The following is a 22140-nucleotide window of genomic DNA, read 5'->3' on the forward strand; positions in this document are numbered from 1 at the left end:
GGTAAAGTGTATCCACAGGGCCGCTGGCAAAGCCCCCCCCCCCCCCCGCCCAGTTCCAACCCAGGCTCCAGTCCCGGGCCTGGAAGCCCCACCCCAACCCCGACGACCGAGAGGACTCCGACTCCCAGCTCCCCTCTTCCCGAGCCAGACAGAGCTGAACCACAGCTGCGAGCTCAGGTCACTATATCACTGGTTTTCTGCCTTCACATCACAGGGACAACCAGACAATGACACATGTACACAAACATGCACATTCATGCAGAAATGACAGGTTCCTACAGCACGGCTGACACGGGGAGTATTTTGGAATAAAACTGACTTTTGATGCTATTTTTATAAAAGAAGAGGTGAAGAATACTTGCTATACACAAAAGCCAATGACTCCCTTAGAACACTGAAGGTTAGTATTACATTCACACCCTCTTCTCCCAATCAAGGTCAGAGAATTATCCCTCCGTGACTTAACTGTTTCAAGTTTATGTTTTCTCCTCTTTGTAGTCCCCAAGTATAAATCAGAACATGAAAACTAAACTAAACGCACCACAGTTAACAGGCCAACAACGTCAGTAAAGTAAGAGAATCACTTAAATTTCAACAGAAAAATAGTATGTAGATCCGACACTGGGAAACCCGAGGCGAAGGAGAGTAGCGGAATGACCAAATTTGGAAGCTAATACCATTGTTTACAAGCATTTTAAGTATGAACTTCAGCTGTCATTTAAATTGGTGCCCCCCCCTTCATATATTTTTTCCTTGTTCAAAGCTCATAACAAAGAGTGATCAATTCAAAGACATGACGGGCAGAGAGGCTATGATGGGATTCACACGGACAACGCAGACAACAAAAAGCACAACTTCTGCTTGCACAGGTGGTTCAGGAATCAAGACTCCTAAAGGCAACTTTATGTGATGTTAATAACATGCTGCAAATATCGCTAAAATCTGATCGCTTTGGGCTAATGTTATCAGCTGTTCTAACGTCACGCATGTACGTGCTGAATTATATGCAAATACATCTTAAAATATTCAGTTAGTCGCTGGATACTTCCAACACTTCTTGTAGGAAGTGTCTTACAGTTGGTTTTAAATTTCATTAGACACATTCGGAAATCTTTCAGGCCTCATACTAGTGGAGACCACCCTGCTGGTTTCAAGAGCTTTCTAAAGTGTACCGATTTCTGTATCTGTCGGTAGAGACAAGAGATTCAGTTTGTTGAAGTGAATATGCTTCCAACCGTGCTTCTGCATTTTCAGACTAAAGTCCTGAACACGTGTGCACACGCGTGCATGCTTTTTGCCCCGGCTCCCCCAGCTCCGCACGGTGCCAGCCCCCACGGTCCCGGCCGGAGCGCCCCCTGCGGACCCACCTGCTCCCTGTCGACTCTCCTCTTGTCCTCCTCCGCCCGCCTGCGCTCCTCTTCCTCCTGCCGCCGTCTCTCCAGCTCCTCCAGCCGCCTCTTCTCCTCCTGTTCCCGCCTCCGCTGCTCGCGCTCCTGCTGCCTCCTGGCCTCCCGCTCTCTCCTTTGTTGCTACGGAAGTAAAACGACCCAGTCAGCGGACTCTGCAGCCACGGCACGGCACGCAGGATGGTCTGCTGACCAGTTACGGGGAGAGGCCAAGGGGGAGAGCTCGTGGACTCCACCTGCACCGGCCACCTACTTGCACACTGCCCCTCCGCTCACACACACCAGCCTCCTTGGAAGTACCCGTCAGAGCTGGGTTTCACGTGCTATCAGTTATTCCCCGTTCTTCGCTGAAGCACAGCAGTGAGGGGACAGGGAATGCTGTATCCTTCAGTATCACTAACAGGGTTACCCCAGGCCCTTAAGTCAGAAGAAAGAGAAGAGAAATGAATACAGGAGAACAGAAATAGCGCAGAGAAAGGAGAGAAATACTTAAAAGAGGAAAAAGGCAGCACACATCAGGGAGAGAAGAAGTGACACCAACGAGAATAAGAGACGCTATTATTATTACCATGAATGTATAGACTGCCATGAGCACAAGCTCACTCTGTGTCTCGCATGGTGCTAAGTATCTAACGGTCTTCCTTCCATGTCCTTTACCTAATACGATTCTCATGACAAACCTAGGAAGCACTTCACTCCTACTCCACAGAGGAGGAAACAGATTCAAGAAGAGAGAAGTGACTTGTCCAGAGTCACCTGGGCGGTAAGCCCCCAGGTCGAGGTGCCACTGTGCCTCCCAACGTCAATCAGACAGCATCCTGCATCCCATCAGCAAGTGCAGAAGGTGCTGTTGAGTCACCAGACTCGCTCCGACAGCCTTTCCTAACGCAGACCATCTGTCAACCCCTCGGTACCTGGCAGCGTGACCCTGGGCACACGTCTGGCCCCTTCTCATCCAGTCCCAGACATCTATCTGTCAGTAAAGCACTGCCACCGCGCAGAGTATAAATCAACCAACTCCTCCCACAAATGTGCAGAGTGCTGGCCTGCAAAGTGATGCAGCCACTTTGCAGCCCCCCTGGGATGGAGAGGTGCCCCATCTCAGCACAGCGGCCGCTGGCTGCAGACTGCTACTCAGCACCTGAAATGTGCCCAGCACATGAGGGAGGAACTGAGTTTTTCGTTTTATTTTACTAAAGTTAATTTACATTTAAATTGTCTCTAGCACAGCTCTAGAACCACAACCACAAGAGAGGAAGGCAGGTGGAGACTAACAATTCCCCTCAAAGTCAGTCAGACAAAAGGAAAACAGAAGAGAGAAGAAAGGCAACCAGTGTCGACCACTCAAAACTCCCCCTTAGCTTTTCAAGCCGATCAGATTCAAGCGAACAGGTCAAAAGAGGCAAAGAGTACCATACACTGAATTTTACCACCTTTAGGTAACAACATGACTTGCTTATGAGCCAAGGTCTCACAAGCAGTGAACTGTCAGAGGACCGTCCCCCTCGGAAAGGTCTGGGCTTTCCCTTTCCCTCCCCACCTCCCGGGGGAGATGATATGTTTGCCAGCAGGCTCTACAGGCCAGCAAGGCAACCGGAGTTGAGGGGAAAAAACAAAAAAACACACCCAGAACTTTTATGTTCTTATACTCCCAGCTCATTCTTTAAGATAGCTACTTTTGCATGTTTCATAATGTACGTATCAGTACAATACAAAATTACTAGATATATCTCTATCAGATACATGCTCAATTTTTTTTTTTAACTGATGGAATGCAAGATTCAAAACCTTTCTGGGCCGCTGCACTGCGCTAAACAACGCCACGTGACCACAGACACCGCCGCAACAGCCTCCGAGATGCACCCGCTGCCCTGTCCTTACAGACCACACAGGCTACCGAAATTCTTTAATTTTTAGGAACGATGCTGAAGGAAAGGTGCCACTTAGCCCCCTGGGATCACAAAACAAAAAGAAAAGCCGTGGCTTCACTTGCTTTCTCCTGTCCTGTTATTTACAGAATCTTGAAAAATTCTTTAGTTCAAAAAAAGCAGAGCTGACGCCTTGGCTGTTATCAGCAAGGACTCTTCCAGAAAGAGCCAGACAAGGAGAAAAACTGCAGTGAGAGTCCTGGAAGCTGCCACGCTGCCCTGGAAGCAGGGCTGCACTCTGGCCGCCACACAGCCGTTAAGTCCAGATGCGGCCAAGTGTCCACCTCACACCAGCCTCGAGGTTCAAATTTCTGTCTCCAGAGGAGACAACGGGAGATTGCAAAGGAAGAGCAGAGGGAGGGAGTGAAGCAGCGCGGGAGCTGGCTTCCCACACACTGGCCCCTCACCAGCAACTCCAGCTGCCTCGGCCTACCGAGCGCAGGGCTGACCCTGGTCCAGCCCACGCCCAGGAGCCTTCTCAGCTCACCCCCTGCCTTGCACCCCTGAGCTGTGGTCACCCGGAGTCCCGGGGAGTGACGGGACCCCGTGCACATCCTCTGGCGCCTCAGTGAAAGCACTCATTCTTACACCAGGCAGGAAGCTCCAACATGGTGAAATGTGCAGAATCCATTTCGGGGGGTTATTTCCAACTACACTGAGGGCAGGGCTCCCAGGCCGGTGGGAAACCTTGACTTCATCTAACTAAATGCTACTAAGAATTTTTAACTTTCAATTTCAAATGCCCTTACAGGTAGCCTTTTCCATTTTCATTTGTGTTTAAAAATTGTTAATCAAAGTACTAGACTTTAACCATCCTCAAGCCATAAGATATACATCTTTGTTAACACCCTTTCTTTTATTTATTAACATTTGCTATGTTGCCGCCCCATGATCACTTACATCTAAAATGCCATGGTGCCTTTTTGATTGTTGTTAACTAGTGACTACCTGGAGAATAAAAATCTGAGGCCAATTTTTAAAAATTTAAAAGAATAAAATTTATATTTAAAAGAGTAAATAAATCTATGTTATTTTCTCCAAAATACATACATACATACATACATACATGCATAAATAGTAAAAAAAAATTGCCTTATTCTTGTTTGTTTGCCTGTTTTTTCATGGGCCCATCATAGCATCATCTGTAAAGTCTACACCATAAGACTCCTTTCCATATGGTCAAATGGGTCAGGTATTCTTTCTTTCTTCTAGAGATTAACCCTCTCACAGCCTTTTCTCTTCTCCTGGGCCAACCTAAACAGGCTGCTCTCCAGGCATCCCATCCTTCTGCCCACCTGCTTCCTAGGAATACTTCTGGACCCTCTCCTGTACAGGATCCCCTGTCAACTTCTCTCTTATTTGCTGGAACACATCCTCTAGTCGTTTCCTGAGGAAGCGTGAAGACAAGTAGAGGACTTGAGAGACTCTGTAGGTCACAAAAGCTCTGCTCCTATGCTGTGCATATACTTCTGGCCGGGGGCAATAACTTCCCTTCAGAGTTGCAAAAGCACTGGTTGGTGTGTCACCTCCTACTTTCTGATGTTGCTCTGGAGAATGCGAGCCCATGTGGATCCTTGACACTTAGTACCAGCCACACCCACACCCCTCTATGTGCTCCCCTGACAGCAGCTTTTACCATCCTCTTTTCATCCTTGAGTTTCTAAACTTTCAAGATGATGTATGTGCCTCTGAACGGCGTCTTTTCTCATTCGCTGGGCTGGGTACTCAGTAAGCCTTTCAATTCAGAAATTATTTCTTAGTTCTGGAAACTTGTCTTGAATTCCTGCTGCATATTCTCCCTCTGGTGTTCACTTCCTGGACCATTTGTTAAATGGGAGTCAACCCACCTGGATTGATTCTGTTTTTCTTCTGTTCTAGTCCCCCTAAACTTACCTTCTCTCCCCACTTTCTGGGAGTTTGAACTTATTAAAAATTTTTAAAACTTTTTTCTGAATAGTCTTGTTTCATGATTTTTATATCTTCTCTCTGTAAGGATATTAAGATTTCTGTGCATGTGTACATGTATGTGTGTGAGATATTTTCTCTGTTCCCTACATTGTCTCTATTTCCTTCACCCTCCTTTTGCTATGTGTCTTGGAATCTTTCAAGCTAAAGATTTTTCTGCGTCCTCAATCTCGGGCCATCTAGTGACACGCAAGGCAGTGAAAAGCAAGCTGTCAAGCGGTGGCTGTGAAGCTTCCAAGTCAGGTGACTGTGAGGCAGCGTGACCTCTTCCCTTGGGCGGGTGAGTCTCTGAAGAGAGGGATCTGTGTAGTACTGAGTCCTCAGGTGAGGAGAGGGTGCAGTGGATGGGGGCGCCTGGAACGCGCGTGGCACCAGAGGACGGGCTCCAGGCAAGGTGGGCGCGCTTACCGTCATGCTCAACAGCACTTAGCTCTCCACGGATGCCCTCGTGTCAGCTTCCCTCTCCACGGCCTCAGCTGTGCCCGAATCTCCGCTGCTCGCCTGTTCCGGGTGGCAGGTGTCGGCTGAGAAGGGGGAGCAGAGCAGCCTGCTGCAGGGGATGAGGGCCCACTGCTCACATATACCTGCTTCTGGCCCCCTCGCCACCTCCCATGTTGGACTCTCTTCCAGCACTGGCAGCATCAACCTTCCCACGGTCTACGCTCTACCACAGACTCACGTCCACAACTGGGCTTCCGTTCTTGTTCTCCTTGTTTAGGACATCTTCAGTTCTTCGCAGTCATTGCACTGGGATTTCTCAATGAAAGTGTGGTAAACATCAAGTTGTTTCTGTTCAACTCTTTACCAAAGTCGATATAATAAAGTTACTACGTAATTCCTTAATTAAAATAATTTAAAATTATTATATTAAGTTTAATTCAAAACGCATGTCTTAAAATAACAGTAAGCAAACACCTTACAAACAGGGACAGGCTACAACTAACGATCTCACTCGTCAAGTGAAAGCCTCTGAAAGGCTTTTTCTTCTTTGGTCCTGTGGAAGTATCATACTCTTGTTTACCACCATCAACACACAAACAAAGACCATAAGCTCCTTCAAAGTAGGGAGCGTGTTTCGCTCATCTCCACCCCGCTCCCTGTAAATATCCAAGATGCTGTGATTTTCTAATATTTAGCATCTAGAATAAGCCTAAAGAATCCATCCATATCTCCAGGTCCAACCAAATCCTAAAGCCATCTTTTCAGGATCACCTAGTAAGTTGCACAGCGGGCTTGAATAGTCACTGTTAATCTGGACAGAGCCTCACACTTTACACAACACACGCTTTGTGCCTCAGGATGTTCTACCAGGCCCTTTACGGTGGCTCTGGAACTCAAATCAGAGATCTCAAGCCCAAGAATGGCTGTAAGTGTGCAGAACAACTCCTTTCTTTCCAGAGATACAACAAGGACACAAATGCTGATTCACCCATTTGAGAAATATTCATGAAGCGCCATGGGTACACAAAGGTGAATCAGACACAGCCCCTCTCCTCCGAGTCTTATAGGTAAGGCAAGTCACACACTTTTAAAAAATCCACAAGACAACGTGGAACGTGGTAAATTTCCCTGGACTTGCCCACTCAGCAAGTCCTGGTCGGGAGACTGATGGCCAAGGCCAAGAACGATGTAGTTACCGAGTCCTCTTCCACATTATGCTGTAATACTTGAAGCTGTAAATTGGACCAAGAGCAGAAATGTAAACTCCAACCATACAAACCACTACAGTCAGAACAGGCCCTTAACCGGGGTGTGTGTGTATGTGTGTGTGTTCGGGGGTAATTAAAGATTAAAGAAAGCCCTTAGTAAATACCTTAATAGATTACTGATGTGAAAAGCTGGCCTCTTGCAACAGAACTTCAGAAGAAAATGGTCAAAAATGGAACATATATATCATCAGCCATCAGCTAAGCAACATCAATCCACACTAGATTAACCTTCCGCCTGTGATTTCAAGCAACAAAACCCAGGAGACGCTAACGAACATGCCTGCTCAGGTTAACCCCATTAAGAGCAGCAAACATAAATCCTTCAAGGCATTTTCAAACTGTCATTCTTATTTTTTTAAACCATTCTTTCTTTAAAAACAAAATCAAACAAACTGAAAAACTGCATGATGCTGTAGAGTGATTTCCAAATCGCTCAAATTATAGCGATTTCCTTATTACTTCAATTTTTCCAAGCATGCCTGAGTAAATATGTACTTTTCCAACTATGCTTTAATTACATTTAAGTTCTCTTTCTAGATTGGTATTTAAAAGCAATGCTTTCATCTCACAATTCGAACTTTTCTAAACAGGTCATGCTGATAATAGTGGGGTCCATTTACAGACACTCCACTGGACTTACGGGCTTTAACAGAAACTAAACTTTAATAAACCAATCTATTCTTCAGGTTCGACTATTTCCAAGAGCTTTGGAGGTCATGTGGCTGCACGTGTACCAGCAACCCCCCGAGTTTGTTAAGTGCAAGTTCTGATGAACTTTAGTAGAGAAACTGCTAAACTACTTTGCTTCTCCCCAAAGACAACTCTTCCCCATCTTTAGGCAACAAATAACATTTGCTGAATTAAAATAACGCTTACAAAATTTAACTAGAAAAAAAACACTAGACTGGGATGCCAAAAGAACATTTAAGAGCTGAGGACTTCTGAGAGGCGAGACAGTGGCCCTCTGGCAAAAGCAAGGCCCCCCGTGCACAGCACAGTTGGAGCTGAGGGTGGAAGGCACACCCTGTGCTCACACGCACTCGCCGTCAGACACGAGTGAGGCGCCCAGCAGGGGCCTCTGTGTGGGCAGAGGGGTGAGGACACGCTGGGGGGAAGCGGGTCCCCGCACTGTCCTTCTGAGATCTCACAGCCAAGAGACAGACACAGGTGCCTGCCACAGCTCGCTCCATTTTTCTTAGAACGCTCCAGGCTTTCCTAGTGTTACAATTTAGCTTCAAGACGAATCCCACTCCACGCAAATGTTCTTTTCTCTCTCTCTCTTTTTTTTTCTTAAAAGGCATCGCTCTTTTTTTTTTAAAAAAGGCATCGCACCTCCACTGGGCCAGATGGGCTCATTTAACAGGTGAAAGCGCTCCTGCAAGTGCGGAGACCAAAAGACAGCCACGTGCGGCAAAGAAAAAAGGAAGCAAGTGAGGCCTTCCGGGTCAGGGCTCAAACATGGCTCCCCCTACAGAGGTGCAGACTTCCCCTGACTGAGCCTGAAGGTTTGTGTTCAGCATCCGCAGCAGCCCCAGGGCCTCCATTAAGCCCGCCCACGTAGGCCAACACAAACAGGCTCCTCACGAGCCAAGGAGGGTAGGCTGGGAAGTCGGGACAGCTCCACGCCATTAGCCCAGGGCAGGAGCAGTATCGCCTTCAGGGCTGCCCTGCCTCACCCCGCCCCGCCCTGCTCACGGGGGGGGGGGGGGGCGGGGGGGGGGGGGGGGCGGGCGGGGGTTATACACACACACGACCACCCACACCTCCGCCGTGTTGAGCTGAGCTTGGTGCACGTCTAAAGTGCGAAGCCTGGGGTGTCAGACAAAATTTTTTCTCTTGCTTTACTTTGTTTTTAATTTCTTCCACTTTCACCCACCTCTCTAAAACCGGGGTCACTATGGGATCTGCAGAAACAAGAGAGACGAATGTAAGCATGTGTCCTCTTGGTGGAAGAAAAGCAGAGGGAGGAGGTGCTGGTCGCACACCCACACGCGCGCCCCTCTCTGCGGGAAGCTGAGACCCAGAGCACAGGGACTATGGCATCTCCGGGGCTGAAAACTTGGGCAGATCGTAAAGAGAAGGGATTATTGTTTTAAATACCTGCAGAAAAATTCCGACAGTGGGGAGTCTGGAACATCCTACCAGCAGTTCAAGAACAGAAAGGGAGAGGCAAGCAGCAGAAAAGAGGACTCGGCCCTCTAAGTGAAGTCCTTGGCCGGGTTCTAAGTCTGCAGAACCCACAGTCATCTTCACAAACGGGTGAGATGGGGAACACACAGGGAACTGCAGCTCTCCCTTTTTTCGTCTTTTGTTTTTAAGAAAAGGGTAAGTTCTAACCTCAAATGAAAAGTTTTTGTCTCTTATCTCTAATAAAAAGATTATGCAGTTTTTTTTAATGTGCTGTTGTTATAATAGTATCATAGGTTTGCTAAAAACAAATCTTCCCTAAGAAATGTTCTTTCTCTTTTTTGAATCAAATAGCACACCAAACCACAGACAAATTGTATCTTGCTTTTTACTAATGATCTGACAGTCTCCACGAGGTCAAAACTGAAAAATTATGAACTAGGACATAAGTGACTTCAATATGTAACAGGTTCAAAAACATATCCAAAGTACAGCAGCTAACAAAGTCACCTTAACTTAGATCACTAATGGGGTTTTCTCCAGGACGTCTTGTATAATATTTCTATTAAACTTAGACGAGGAATGAGCAGATGTGATCCATGTGTGGATGTCACAGGAATGGGAGGAGTCGGTAGCAGGTACCAAGGCAAGAGTCAATGAAAAGAAAGAGCACAAAACCATTAGGATAAAATGACAGCATGATGAAATAATCTTCACTTCTGCTCAAAAAAAAAAAAAAAAAAAGAACAGAAAAAAGAAAAGACTGGGAGAAAAAGCTGGCCAGGGTGGGGGAAAAAAAATTAGCTAGAGGCAAAGCTCTACCAAAGTGATCCAAAGATGTGATGATGCATCTACCTATAAAAGGTAATAGAGTAATATTAAAACTTTTCGATAGAGGGAGATCATTATCACACGGGGCAATGAATCTGGGTAACAAACTTCGAGTAAGCTGAGAAAACACTGAGCACCCAGAAGAGGAGGATAAGTGTCAGGGGCAGGAAAGGAGGGGACGAAGCCACCAGTGTGAACTCAGCCGCGTGAGCTCAGCACGCTCCCACTTTCCTCCTGGGACCATCCAAAAGCAACAAGAAAAATCAGAAACATCATTTTCAGCAAAACTGGCAGACAGACTTGAAAATATCTACGAGGACTTCCAAGATCTCCAGTTCACACAGGAGCCAAGGAAGAGAAAGCAAGAGAAACAAAGCAGAGAGATCCCGGCGGCAGCAACTCTCAACGGGCACCAAGCAAGAGCGGAGGATGTATGACCACACGGACTTCTTACAGACGAAGGGCCTACGAGGGGCAGACCGCTCCCCCTACCTGCGGCGAGGTTCTGAGACAGTAGGGGCTGCGGAGAAGCCCTTAGCCCCCATACACCGGATCTGATGGCACTTTCAGAGAAAGGAACATCTCCACTGTTTCCCTACAGCCTCGACTTTGGGACCATTTTTTGCCAGTCGCTGATAGAAAGTGATCACCTTTCAGTTTTAAGCATCATTTATCTTTTGAGTGAAGATGACCATCTTTATCTACTTTGTTAATAATAACAAAAGGAATCCCTATTCCTCATACCTTTAATGCCAGTAAAGGGCTACAAATCATTTATGGCACAAATATTCCCAAACCACTTCCTGGGGCCTTAATTACCAGGCTGACAAAAAGGTGCTGGATCACCAAGAAGACCCTGCCTCCATCTGCCCTGATTAAGAGGTTTAAAGAGGTGACTGCGCGTTTGAACTTTCACTGAGAAGCTGAAATTACAGGGCTAACTCAAGCCAGTAAAGTGCCACGTTCTCACTTAGCTGACAACCCTGATTCTCTAGCCTCTATTTAGCTGACAGAACAAATCGCTTTAAAACCTCAGTTCCTCTCCTCGAGCGATCGCTGGCCTAACCCCATAATCCTCACTCCCTATCATGTCCAGGGCCTGGATGATGGACACCTATCTCACTGTCACTAGGCCTGAAAGCAGTTTCCAGGGCCTGTGTTAGAAAGGGGCTCCAGCTGACCCAGTCCTTGATCCTTCAAGGTATAAACCACCAAACTCCCCTGCATCACTGAGCTGAAGGAAGTACAGCCCAGGGTTAGAAAGGACAGTGGAGGATACCGCATAAAGCAGCAGCTAGAAACAGCCACAGCCTCAGAACTCAAGCACTCTTGTGTACTGAGCACACACGGTCCACGTACAGCCTGAAAAACCTCGGAACCACTCAAGGTTTCTGTTATGTTCACAGAGCACTGAGTCTTAAAACATTAGAAGAGAGTTTGCAAATAAACTGCAAAAAGTTACATAAATAGCAACGCTGCCCCTCCCACAGAGCAAGGTTGTGCCCTGTGTTTTCTTCCAAAGCGCTGGCCGGATACTTCCAGTCTCCTTAGTTAGACAGACACTGGTTTTCTAAACCAGGGCAGACTGTGAAGTTTCAGAATTCAGACCATAAACACACAAAACGAAGCAAAGATTCTCCCCACAAAATGTACCCTTAAGTTAACTTGGGAAAAAAGCATGTGTCGTCGTTTAAATTAAACTCCACTGTATAGTATCAACACACGGCTTTACTGTTGTTTGGGGTTCTTTTTCTGGCATGAAGGATAAAGGTGAAACAATAAGATGTGTGAATTAAACGGAAACAGACTACTATGAATGGGAAATCTGAAGCTGTGATATATATAGTAAAAGGCAACCAGGAAACGAAAAAAGACTCTTTTGAGCCCCAGGTGAAACGTAGGGAAATAATGTCTTTGTGAATTAAAAGTGGAAAAGCTGTGGGTAACCATATTACCAACGTTGATAGTATTAATGAATTAAACGAGCAGGTGGGGGACTTCCCTGGTGGCGCAGCGGTTAAGAATCCGCCTGCCAATGCAGGAGACACAGGTTCGAGCCCTGGTCCAGGAAGATGCCATGTGCTGCGGAGCAACTAAGCCCGTGCGCCACAACTACTGAGCCTGTGCTCTAGGGCCCGTGAGCCACAACTACTGAGCCCACGTGCCTAGAGCCCGTGCTCCGCGACAAGAGAAGCCACCGCAATGAGAAGCCCGCGCACCGCAACAAAGAGCAACCCCCGCTCGCCGCAACTAGAGAAAGCCCTCGCAGCCACGAAGGCCACGAGGACCCAACGCAGCCAAAAACAAAAACAAACAAAAACAACGAGCAGGTGGTACAAAATGTGTCCCCCGCCCCAACAAGTAACTAACGCCAGCACTATGGCTAGATTACAGAACAGCATTTGTATCATGCCCAATATAATTCTCTTCTTCAACCCTTACTCTTAAAGGTATCTAAAGTTAAGGAATTTGTAGAAAAGTGTTTTTCCTGTGTACGTATGTTTTCAGAAAAATATGTACACCCCAACTGGGACCCAGAGGCCAAGGGTGGGATGGAAATGAGCTGGCCAACTCAGACCGTAGCGTACACGGCCTCCACGGAGCCGGGGCGACGCCACCTCTGGGCCCTGCGTCCCACACAAACAGGATGAGTGACTGGGGGCAGGTCCCTGACGTTTACAAAAGGGGGGAAAACAGGTCTCGGGCCTCCGGGAGCGCAAGGTCCCGCCGGTGCGCGAGCACATCTTCCCTTCAGAGGGGACCTCACTGGCCAGGCCGGGGAGAGGCACGACCTGCCTCACGAGGCCACGGAGAATGGTCCTTTGGGCATCTGGCCATGCCTGTGAACAAAGACCGGGACCCCGGCTCTGGCCCACCTCTTCCAGCCGTCGCCGCTGCTCCTTCTGCTGCTCGATCCGCTTCTGTCTCTCCGCCAGCAGCTGCCTCTTGTATTCCTCCTGCTCCCGGAGCTGCTGCTCCTGCAGGAGCTGCTGCCGCCTCAGGGCCTCGGAGCGCTCCTTGTTCTCCTGCTGCAGCCTCAGGAAGTCCCGGCGCAGCGTGGACTCGCCAGGCACGTTGACGATGGAGCTGCAGGAGGAAGCGGGGCTCTAAGGGGCGCGGGCCACTCCACGCCCACGCCCCGCCTCTCCCGAGCTCCTCCCAGCCCAGGACCCAACGAACTAACAAATCCACGGGGGTAACGAGCCTTCGGCTCAGTAGCATCACCCCTTCTTTCACCTGTCTCATAAATATCTTAAAACTCTGTCCTGGACGTTTGACAGGACATCTCCACATGGGACTCTCACATCAACTCAAACTGCGATGAAGAGCTGAAACCACCTCCTGCCACACGTCGTTAGACCCTCCGTGACCGCCCTGCTTCCCACCAGAAACAGCAGCATCACGTTCCGGGATTGCCCGGGCGGTAATACCAGAACAATCTCCAGCACTGGCCGTCCCCTCGCCTTCTCCACGCGGTCCAGCATGCCTTGTCAGCTCTCCCCTCCCACTCTCTCTACTTGCAAGGCCGGCGGCTGAGCCCAGGTGGGTCCCGAGCATGAGCCATCACACAGAAAAATTAGCATCACTCCTAGGTGGTCTCCCGGCTGAGAGTCACTTCTCCGCTTTCAAAACTCCCAGAACGAAGGGCAAATCAATCTTCCTAAACTGCTTCTTTCATTGTGTCGCGTCCCTAACCCTAAACAATTATATTACTGCTCCTGCAATCAGGTCGCGTCCCTAACCCTAAACAATTATATTACTGCTCCTGCAATCAGGTCGCGTCCCTAACCCTAAACAATTATATTACTGCTCCTGCAATCAGCTCAAATTACTCTAGAAGTTTTAGCCTCTGATGGATTCAAATCTTTTATGTAACTATGGAGTTTTTTTCAATAAATTCTCTTCTCTCTTGATATGCTCTCTTCAAACTCCCATTCTCTGCACACAGGTCCCCCCAGGTCTCTCGAACCACCGTCCCTACCCTCCTTCTGTCTAGCTAGTCAGCTACGTGTAGCTGCAGCTTGAACACCAGGCAGGCAAGACCATTATCAAAGACTTTAAATCCTCTCTTCCCTGATTAATGAGTCGCTGTGAGGTTCATGCGACCACATCTTCAAGCTTCTGCTTCACTGTACCTCGGGGAGCCAGAGATGACCGAAGCGACTACAAAATGGATCAGGACAGAATGCACGCCCAATAGAGGCAATGAAATGCCGACGACCACACCGGTGGCAAGAACAAAACCAACCCACCAACCAACAAGTCTTGGGAAAGACTCCAGTGTTTTCAAAGGGGGCCCTGCGAGCCCATGAGCAGGAAACTGTGTGTGTGCAGGCCTGCTTCATACGCTACAAGATGTCTTCCATCCACACCTGCTGGAGCAAGAAACGCCAGTGGCGAGCTCCCCTTCCCCAGGACCAGACACAACCTGCATGTTTCCAATCGACCGGGGGAAGAGGAAGCAATGCAGTCTCGGTAAAGAACCACGGGGTCAGGGCTCCAGAGGCCGAGAATGTTTATAGGAGTCTTTGAAAGAACAGAAGAATGCAAGATACTAAGGCACTTTCAGAGTAACTGCCGACTCCCTCCCGCTGCCCGGGCATCCCCTGCAGCCCCGGCACCCCCGAGGAGCAGGGTCACGAGCGCCCCGCCTCTACCTGGGCTCCCCCTCCTGCTCTGGCACCTCCTCTTCCTCCTCCTCACTCCCGCTGTACTCGTACTCCGTTTCATCTGTAAAGAAAAGGACAAGATAAACGAGTCAGTGCACGAAGCGTGACACCGCGTGTGCAGGTGAGCGTCTCCGAGGGCATCACCGCCCAATGAAAACCGTATATGCTTTGAGAAAATAGTAAAGTGTGTGCAGAACGTGGGGGTAGTAGGGGCGTGACACCGATTCCCACCGTGAACGGTGCTCGTGCCCTGGGCCGGCCGTACTTCCCACAGAAGAGCAGATTCTCTTGTATTCCAGACAGTCCCCTGTGGGATGCACAGCCATGCGGGGGCAGGGCTGTGAGAGGGGCCCCAGAGCCCTTGACACATAAGAAAAGTGGTCCCGGAGCATCAGCAAATTCACAAAGTCCACTCTGATGCCAAAACTCGAAAGAAAGAGATGAACTGCCCAAACCAAGGCAATAAGGAATGTGTCTGGTTACTTTCAGCACTCGGGGGATTGCCCTGAACTTGCTCTTTGTTAGTTTCTTCTTTGGCCTTGAACTTGGAGTGTCAAAAAAAAAAATTCAGCAACGGGTTGCCTGTTATCCAGCGTCCTTCTCTAAAGTTCCTCTTAAGAATTCACAGAACAGGAAGGTCAATGGGAGCCAGAGGCCCCAGAGAAGAAGGTTTAGAGAAGACGGTGGTGAAGCCTGGCCTGCGCGTTGCTGGGCAGGAGGCACCGCTGAATCCAGGCAGGTGGACACAGAACACGTCAGGATAGGAAACCCAGGCACTGGGGACCAAATGGAACCTTACGTAATCAGCAAAGCAAATGTTCATGCTGTGCAGTGAAGACAGAAAAGCAGTCAGGCCTCACCACACCACCCCCATAAAGTGCAGGAAACCCTGGGGCTCCTGAGCAGGAGAGGAACGGGACAGCACATGGACGGTGATGTTCCCAGCTGACGCTCGGAGCCCCCCGCCTGACGCAGACAGAACACAAGGTCCACGATGAAGTTAAAAAGCACGGCCACAAAGATGTGCCCCCGAGGAGCAGGACGGCATCGAGCGCTGACTGGCCACAGTGCCCACTACCCCGTGTCAGCCTGGCAATGCACTGCACAGCGCCGGTCCCCTGTGCTGGAGCCAAGCTGCCCCCTCGGCCCATCCCTGGGCGCAGAGCAGAGACAGACCACTCAAGCCCCGGGCAGGTGGGCACAAACGCGGGTGGGAAAGGAATAATAACCTATTCTGGTTGGCAAAAACCTAAACAACTGTTTTTTAAGATGAAAATAAAAACAGGTTTAATACCTTTCTCTCCTCTCTTCTTCCTGGTCCGGTCTATATGGTCCTTAAGCTGGATTCTAACCTGCCTTTCATTCGGCTGGTCCCTGATAAAAGGATGCTTCAGAAGCTGCTCTGTGGAGGGCCGCTGCATGTAATTCTTCACCAGGCACCCTTCTATAAAACTAAAAAATTTCTTTGACCTAGAAGAGGAAGTAAAAAAGATCATCAAATTTCTACCACAAAGGGCAAAGCTCCAAACTACCAGTAACTTACAAGCTTGCAGACAGAGTAGGGCTCCAGAACTCACTGTGAACAACGCTGCAAAGGCACAGGGATAAAACAAGGAACAAAGCAGGGACCACGGGGCCCAGAGCGTCACTTAAACACGGTTTAGGAGTCGCACCACACACGGGGGGCCTCGGAGGCAGCTGGAGTTACTGCTGCTTTCTGACCGTGTCGTCACGGGGTAGAGGAGGCCAGGGAGTAAAGGGAGGTCTTTGCTAACGTAAAGATGGCAGAGGAGAGACGGCGGGATCCTCTAAGACAAGGACAGACACAGAGTAAGAAAGGGAGCCGAGTAAGTGACTCGGGGCTTGATCCTGTCACTGCGACGTTGCCATCAGTTTCAGGCTGGTTTACGTATCAGTTCTCTACGCTTAACGTTCAGAGGCAGAAATAATAGTGCTGAGGGGGGGAATGACCCTGCTGTTAACGTTTACCCCACCAGCCACTTTATTTCTGCCTGTTTCTCCATTTCTGGCTCACAGTGACCCCCTCCCTAGCCTCGGCTGACGCACTCTTACCCACCCTGTCCTTCGAGACTCAGCTCAGACACCCTCCCGCCGGTAAGCCTTTCCCGGCAACACTGCACCCCGCCCTCCCCAGGTCAGGAGCCTTTCCTTTGGGGTTGTCTGCATGTAACACACTGCACACTTCACATTTATGTTTCTGTCTCCCCTCCTGGTTTAAAACGGTACAGGTCAGGACTGGTTCCTAACTTCTCCATTTGTCAGCAATGCCCAACTCTGAGCATGTAGACTACAATAGGTATGTAATAAATTTTTGTTGAATGAATGAGTTATTCAGTCTTTAAAAATGTGGTTGAGAAAAAATTAGTTCAGTCCTTTCCAGTTATTTCACTGCTTTTAAGAATCATTTGTATTGTCTTCTGTTTCTACTCAAACTTACTATTTTTGTTCAATTCAACAAATATTTATGTGTCAACGACATACATTTATTTATGCTAGGCTCTGTAAGAGATACACATAGGAAATAATGTATGTACACACAATAGCGGATGTATACTCAAACTGCGAGGAGGAAAAAAGAACTACTGCCGACAGTGGAGTGGGTCAGACATCAAGAAAAAGGAGGATTTCTGACATTCCAAAGATGGGAGAGAAAAGCCACCGTTCCAGAGGGACAGAAACCACATGAACAAGGTAGCAGAGTACTACAGGGAACAGTGGATTGTTTTCTGACACTAGTATGAAAAGTGGAAAAGGGTCAAAGAGATAGGCCAGGGTCAGCTCAGAGAAGGGCCCTAAAGTTGTGACTTTATTCTATGGTTAAGGAAGAATGCAGAAGATTCGACACAGCAGTGATGGAATGCTCTTAGCACAGAGATTCCCAAACCCCACTGCCCACAAAGATCATTTTGGGAGTTTATTAAAAATACAAATGCCTGGGTCACTCCTCAAACTTAAGAAACTAGAAACTTTGAGGTTGGAGCCCTAAGTTAAAAAATTCCAAAGGGATTCTCATGTGCTGTGTACAGATTAACATCTGAGAATCGATGATCTGCAGTGTATTCTTGAAAGTCGATGACCAGGTTCTGCTGAAAGAGAGTTCACTAATCATCTTTTAAAGGCCGCTTCTCCAAAAACAGTCGTGGAAGTTTACATCTGGTGGACAGGAAGACAGCAACCATAAAGGAACTAGGACTTCCTGTCTGTAACCCTCTCCCCCCTTAGAACACTTGGGTGAAATGAGGCAGCGACATAAACTCCTGAGAATGCATCCGATCAAGCTCAGGTAGAGGAAGTTTGGTGGGAGAGCACAGGCAGAATCTACTGTCATCTACATCCGTCTCTTTATCTCACTGCACTATATACACACAGTGGTTAATGCAAACCTGCAAGTCATGGACAGAGTGGGGGCCGACTGACAAAACTGTGAAATACCCCGAAGGTGAAGCATCAACTCGCTTTAATAAAACCTGACAGAGAAAAAGAAAGGGGAAAGTGAGCATCGTTCAGTTCAGCAGGCGCCGGACGAAGTGGCACCCAGCCCCGCAGCTTACTCCCTGGTGACATCTACTGGCCACCCACGGACGCCCCCCGGTTATCATGTTATCATAACACAGGAGACCAACCGGGGCTAAATCTTTGCACCCGTCCCGCCTTAAAGAACCTCGCCAAGAACTGGTTAAGTGGAACAAGATGGCCTCAGTTCCCCAGAGCTGAATGTGGTGAAAGACGGTATAAAGGAGGAAACCCCGCCAGCAAACAAAGGTGGGGAGGGCAGGGAGAAGCAGGAAAGAAACGAGTGGCGGTACATGTGCGTGTCCACACCCGCGATGGGAAGAGAGGCTCCACGACGCCCTGACAGCCGGAAGACCGAGGCCAGGAGAGAAGGAGGCTGAAATGGAGATCTCTGGCCTATTTCAGAATCAGAATCAAGAACCTAAGAGGAGACAGCACCACCTGGAAAACTCATGAGAACAGTTTCAGAAAGGAAAAAAAAAAAAACCCACAGTAGGTAAGACCAACAGCAGAGCCCAGGAAACAGGAACGGCAAAGGAGGGAGGGAGGGAGGAAGGGCCCGAGTGCATGAGAGCCTGAGTGCAGACGGGAATCGACAGGAAAGGACTCAAAGGAACCCTTGGGAGGAAACAAGTGGGCAGAATGCTCAAGTGAGAAAACAAAGCACTGCCCTTTCCCTCCGAGATTTTAAAACTACACCAAACCAGCTTCACCCCACACGGCTGCACTTAACGCTTTCCTGCACGGAGGTCGTCACCGTCTCCCTCCCTGGCATCAATTCTGTTTAGCAGATGCGCAAGGAGGGAGAAGGAAGGGGGTGGCCCAGGGAGAGGACCCCTCCTCCAACGCAGGCTGCTGGGACGACAGGGGCCCATCTGACTTCAAAGTTCTGCAGTAACTACAGTAAACCCTTCCATGAATTTTAAGATATTACTTCAGCTGAGGAACTACAAGTCAACACAGCTTTGCTTCTTAATGAAAAGATGGTTAGAAATATATTACACTGAGAGGTATGTTTAAGTATTAAAATGGAACCTTTTTCTTTAACGTGTTGGTGTTTCATAGGGTGGCTTGTCGCTATTGTATCATTCAAGGACAACTGATCAAGAAAAAGAAACATTAAAAAATAAAGCGATACAACACTTTTTAACTGGTGTTCTGGGGGCACTGGCCCTTGTGTTCTTTTGGACTCAGAATGGCCAGAGTTTTGCCTTGAAGTCAAACTAGAAAAAGGAACGATTTTTTTTTTAAAAAAAAAAAAAGGAAAAGAACAGCAACAACAAAGCACACACAGCTTACCATTTTTTGGACTTCAGCCGGGGAGGAGGGTTTCTGGGGATGAGAAACAGTGCTCTCATGGGATGCATGTCACAGAGAGCTGGGGAGAGGAGAGGGCGTGTCAGTACGTACTCAGGTTACTCATTCTTGACCTCTAGGGGCACGCGCTCTGCCCATCGTCTGATCTGCCCATCGTCTGATCGGCATGCTTTACGTCAGGCAGTCTGCACATCTAGTTATACAGCTGAGGGCGTACCCTGAATACCCCACTTAAACACAGCAAAATATGAGGAGGGAAAGCGCAACGAGAAGAACATACAATTTCGAACAGACATTGGAAAGTTTTCATAAATCAAAGATAAATATTGATTCAACGTCCTAAAGGAGTTAACAGCTTAAGTTTCTACACCATCTATCAGATGACAATGAGATAACTTTATTTTCCTAGGGTTGTTGTGAGGATTAAATCAGACTCGGTCGTAAAGGCCTTCACCCAACACCTGGAACACAGATGCGTTAAGCCCTCCAGGAACGCTCGCTGCTGACTGTTAGAGCGAGTGTGCCTGTGGAAGAGCAAAAACGGGGGCCAGATGGGACTGTTTAATTCTGTGCAATGACTGCCTGTTCTCCGATCACTTGCCCAACGAAGGCGTGTTAGGTGCACGTGTACACACGAGTATGTCACATCAGGTATTTCCGAGTGTTTATTCACCTTCACGAGACTCTTACAAGGCAGCTGGGAAATGGGGGCCAAAGAAAAGGAGGGTACTACTGTTCCTGCCGTGAAAGAGAACCGAGACAAAGGGCCAGGCAGTCCTTCCCCGTCTCGGTTAAGGGAGCACGTGGTGATCAAGACGGACGGCCGCTTCTGCAGTGCAAACTCATCCTTAGCTGTGGGCAGTCTTTTATCATTCATTCAACAAATATTTATTCAGCAGCGACTATGTATCAGGAAGTTATACATTCTTTGTATACACTTTTTTTGAAAGGGGGACTGGCAGAAAATGCTGTTTTTCCCTTTGCTCTCTGAAACTCCACCCTGTTCCTGATTAAAAATCAATTTCATGAAGTTGTCATTGATTTAATCCAAAGCAGAAGCAAAACTTCACACATAATACTGAAAAAAGTTATTCCACAGATAAAAGGCTGTGCCTCTATTTGTAAAGTTAAAATGTAAGAAATACTGAAATTTCCTCTGGTAGGACCAGTTTCACGGAATATTAAGTTCAAACTGTAAAAAGAAAAATTACTGTGTATTATCTGACATCAGAATAATTTCAGGTCACACACGTCTGATTACAACTTAAATAAAAGATAACATAGCCCACGGACCTCAGGGAGATCTTCAAAAGGACTAATGCATGCCAAGAATTCCTTTCACATCGAAAACTCCACTGTGTTTATGATTCCTTCATCTGAACGCCCCATCAGGAACAGTTTCATCCATGCAGCCACTCTCTTTGAAGCCTCGAGACTAGGTTTAAGTTACACAGAACTGGGCTGAAAAGGAACGCAAGCTACTTACGGGGAGCGCCTTCTGCCATCTCAATGGCTGTGATGCCGCAGGACCACAGGTCACTCTGCAAACAAAGCGGGAAGTTAGGACACCGTCCTTGCTGTGAGGCCACCAACTCACCACTGCTGATCATTCACACAAATGACGCACTTGCATTCTTTGGGGTACGAACCAAAAGGAAGTTCGCCAGGAAATTAAAAGCACAAACACATCTGGAAGAACACCTTCCAAAAGAATGAATGAAAGATACAATAAAGATAACACTGATTGTTAATTAGAACCGCTCGTATCTATGACCGAACAAAGTTGGTTCCCCATTACTTCTTCTCCCTACCCACCCACTGCAGGCTCTGCAGTTCATCATTTCTTCATTTCTTTCCAAGCATTTGATGATTTAGACTCCCAGCCTAGATAGATGTTTACTCTTATGTTTTATGACAATATCTCAAACTTAACTGTGATGTTAAACGTTTAAAGGCTAGAAAGTACTGTTTATGAAAGGTCCTCAGAAGAATTAATAAAATCCACCCTCGCTCACTAAACGGAATCATGCTGCCATGTCTCCCTACTCTTCCTTCAAACTTAGGGGTGTGAGATAAGTTAAGTGCATGCAGTCTTTCCCTTCCGATTCCCCAAAATATTAACTTTAAAATTTGAATTATACTCCTTTTTTTTTAGGCTACGCCATGCGGCTTGAAGGATCTTAGTTCCCCCACCAGGGATCAAACCCGTACCCCCTGCAGTGGAAGCGTGGCGTCCTAACCACTGGACCACCAGGGAATTCCCTAAAATTTGAATTTTAGCTTTCTCCCCTACTCAAATACAAGTTCCATGGGGACAGGTATTTTTGTCTGTTATTCACCTTTGTATCCCCAGAGTTGTGACTACCATGTGGTAGGCATTCAATATACACTGGATGACAGATGAGGTTTTATCAGCTAATTTCTTAAAATCCAAACAAGATTTTCTAAAAGCAGATAACAGATGTTTTTTCATCATTAGCCTTCTTTTGTTTAGACGCTATCCTAATAAAGAAGTTTACTTAAAGTTGCTCCATTGAAGGGTTTTCCTCAATAACCTATAACTATGCTATGGAGGCTCAAGCACATATGTTTTATTACAAGAATAAAGAGGCCCATGAACTGCTCCCTTGTTTTTACGGAGTTTTCTACACCC

The 22140-nt window shown here is 47.7% G+C and overlaps 1 protein-coding gene across 26 annotated transcripts in view; it reads right to left on the reverse strand.

Moving 5' to 3' along the window:
* Positions 1-22140, reverse strand: part of MAP4K4 (mitogen-activated protein kinase kinase kinase kinase 4) — a 177516-nt gene that overhangs the window by 30781 nt on the left and 124595 nt on the right. For 25 of the 26 annotated variants that reach the window (XM_029231543.1, XM_029231541.1, XM_029231536.1 and 22 more), the window contains 6 exons: positions 20974-21028; positions 19470-19548; positions 15931-16106; positions 14625-14697; positions 12843-13053; positions 1368-1529 (listed from right to left, as the gene is read on the reverse strand). In XM_029231543.1, coding sequence (XP_029087376.1) covers positions 1368-1529; positions 12843-13053; positions 14625-14697; positions 15931-16106; positions 19470-19548; positions 20974-21028 — 756 coding nt within the window. Of the gene's footprint in view, positions 1-1367; positions 1530-12842; positions 13054-14624; positions 14698-15930; positions 16107-18040; positions 19423-19469; positions 19549-20973; positions 21029-22140 lie in introns of those variants that run through there. The other variant, XM_029231544.1, reaches the window with a different exon arrangement.

This window comes from Monodon monoceros, unplaced genomic scaffold, assembly GCF_005190385.1.
Source record: "Monodon monoceros isolate NGI ecotype Baffin Bay Population unplaced genomic scaffold, NGI_Narwhal_1 Super_Scaffold_19, whole genome shotgun sequence".
NCBI classification, from domain to species: domain Eukaryota; kingdom Metazoa; phylum Chordata; class Mammalia; order Artiodactyla; family Monodontidae; genus Monodon; species Monodon monoceros.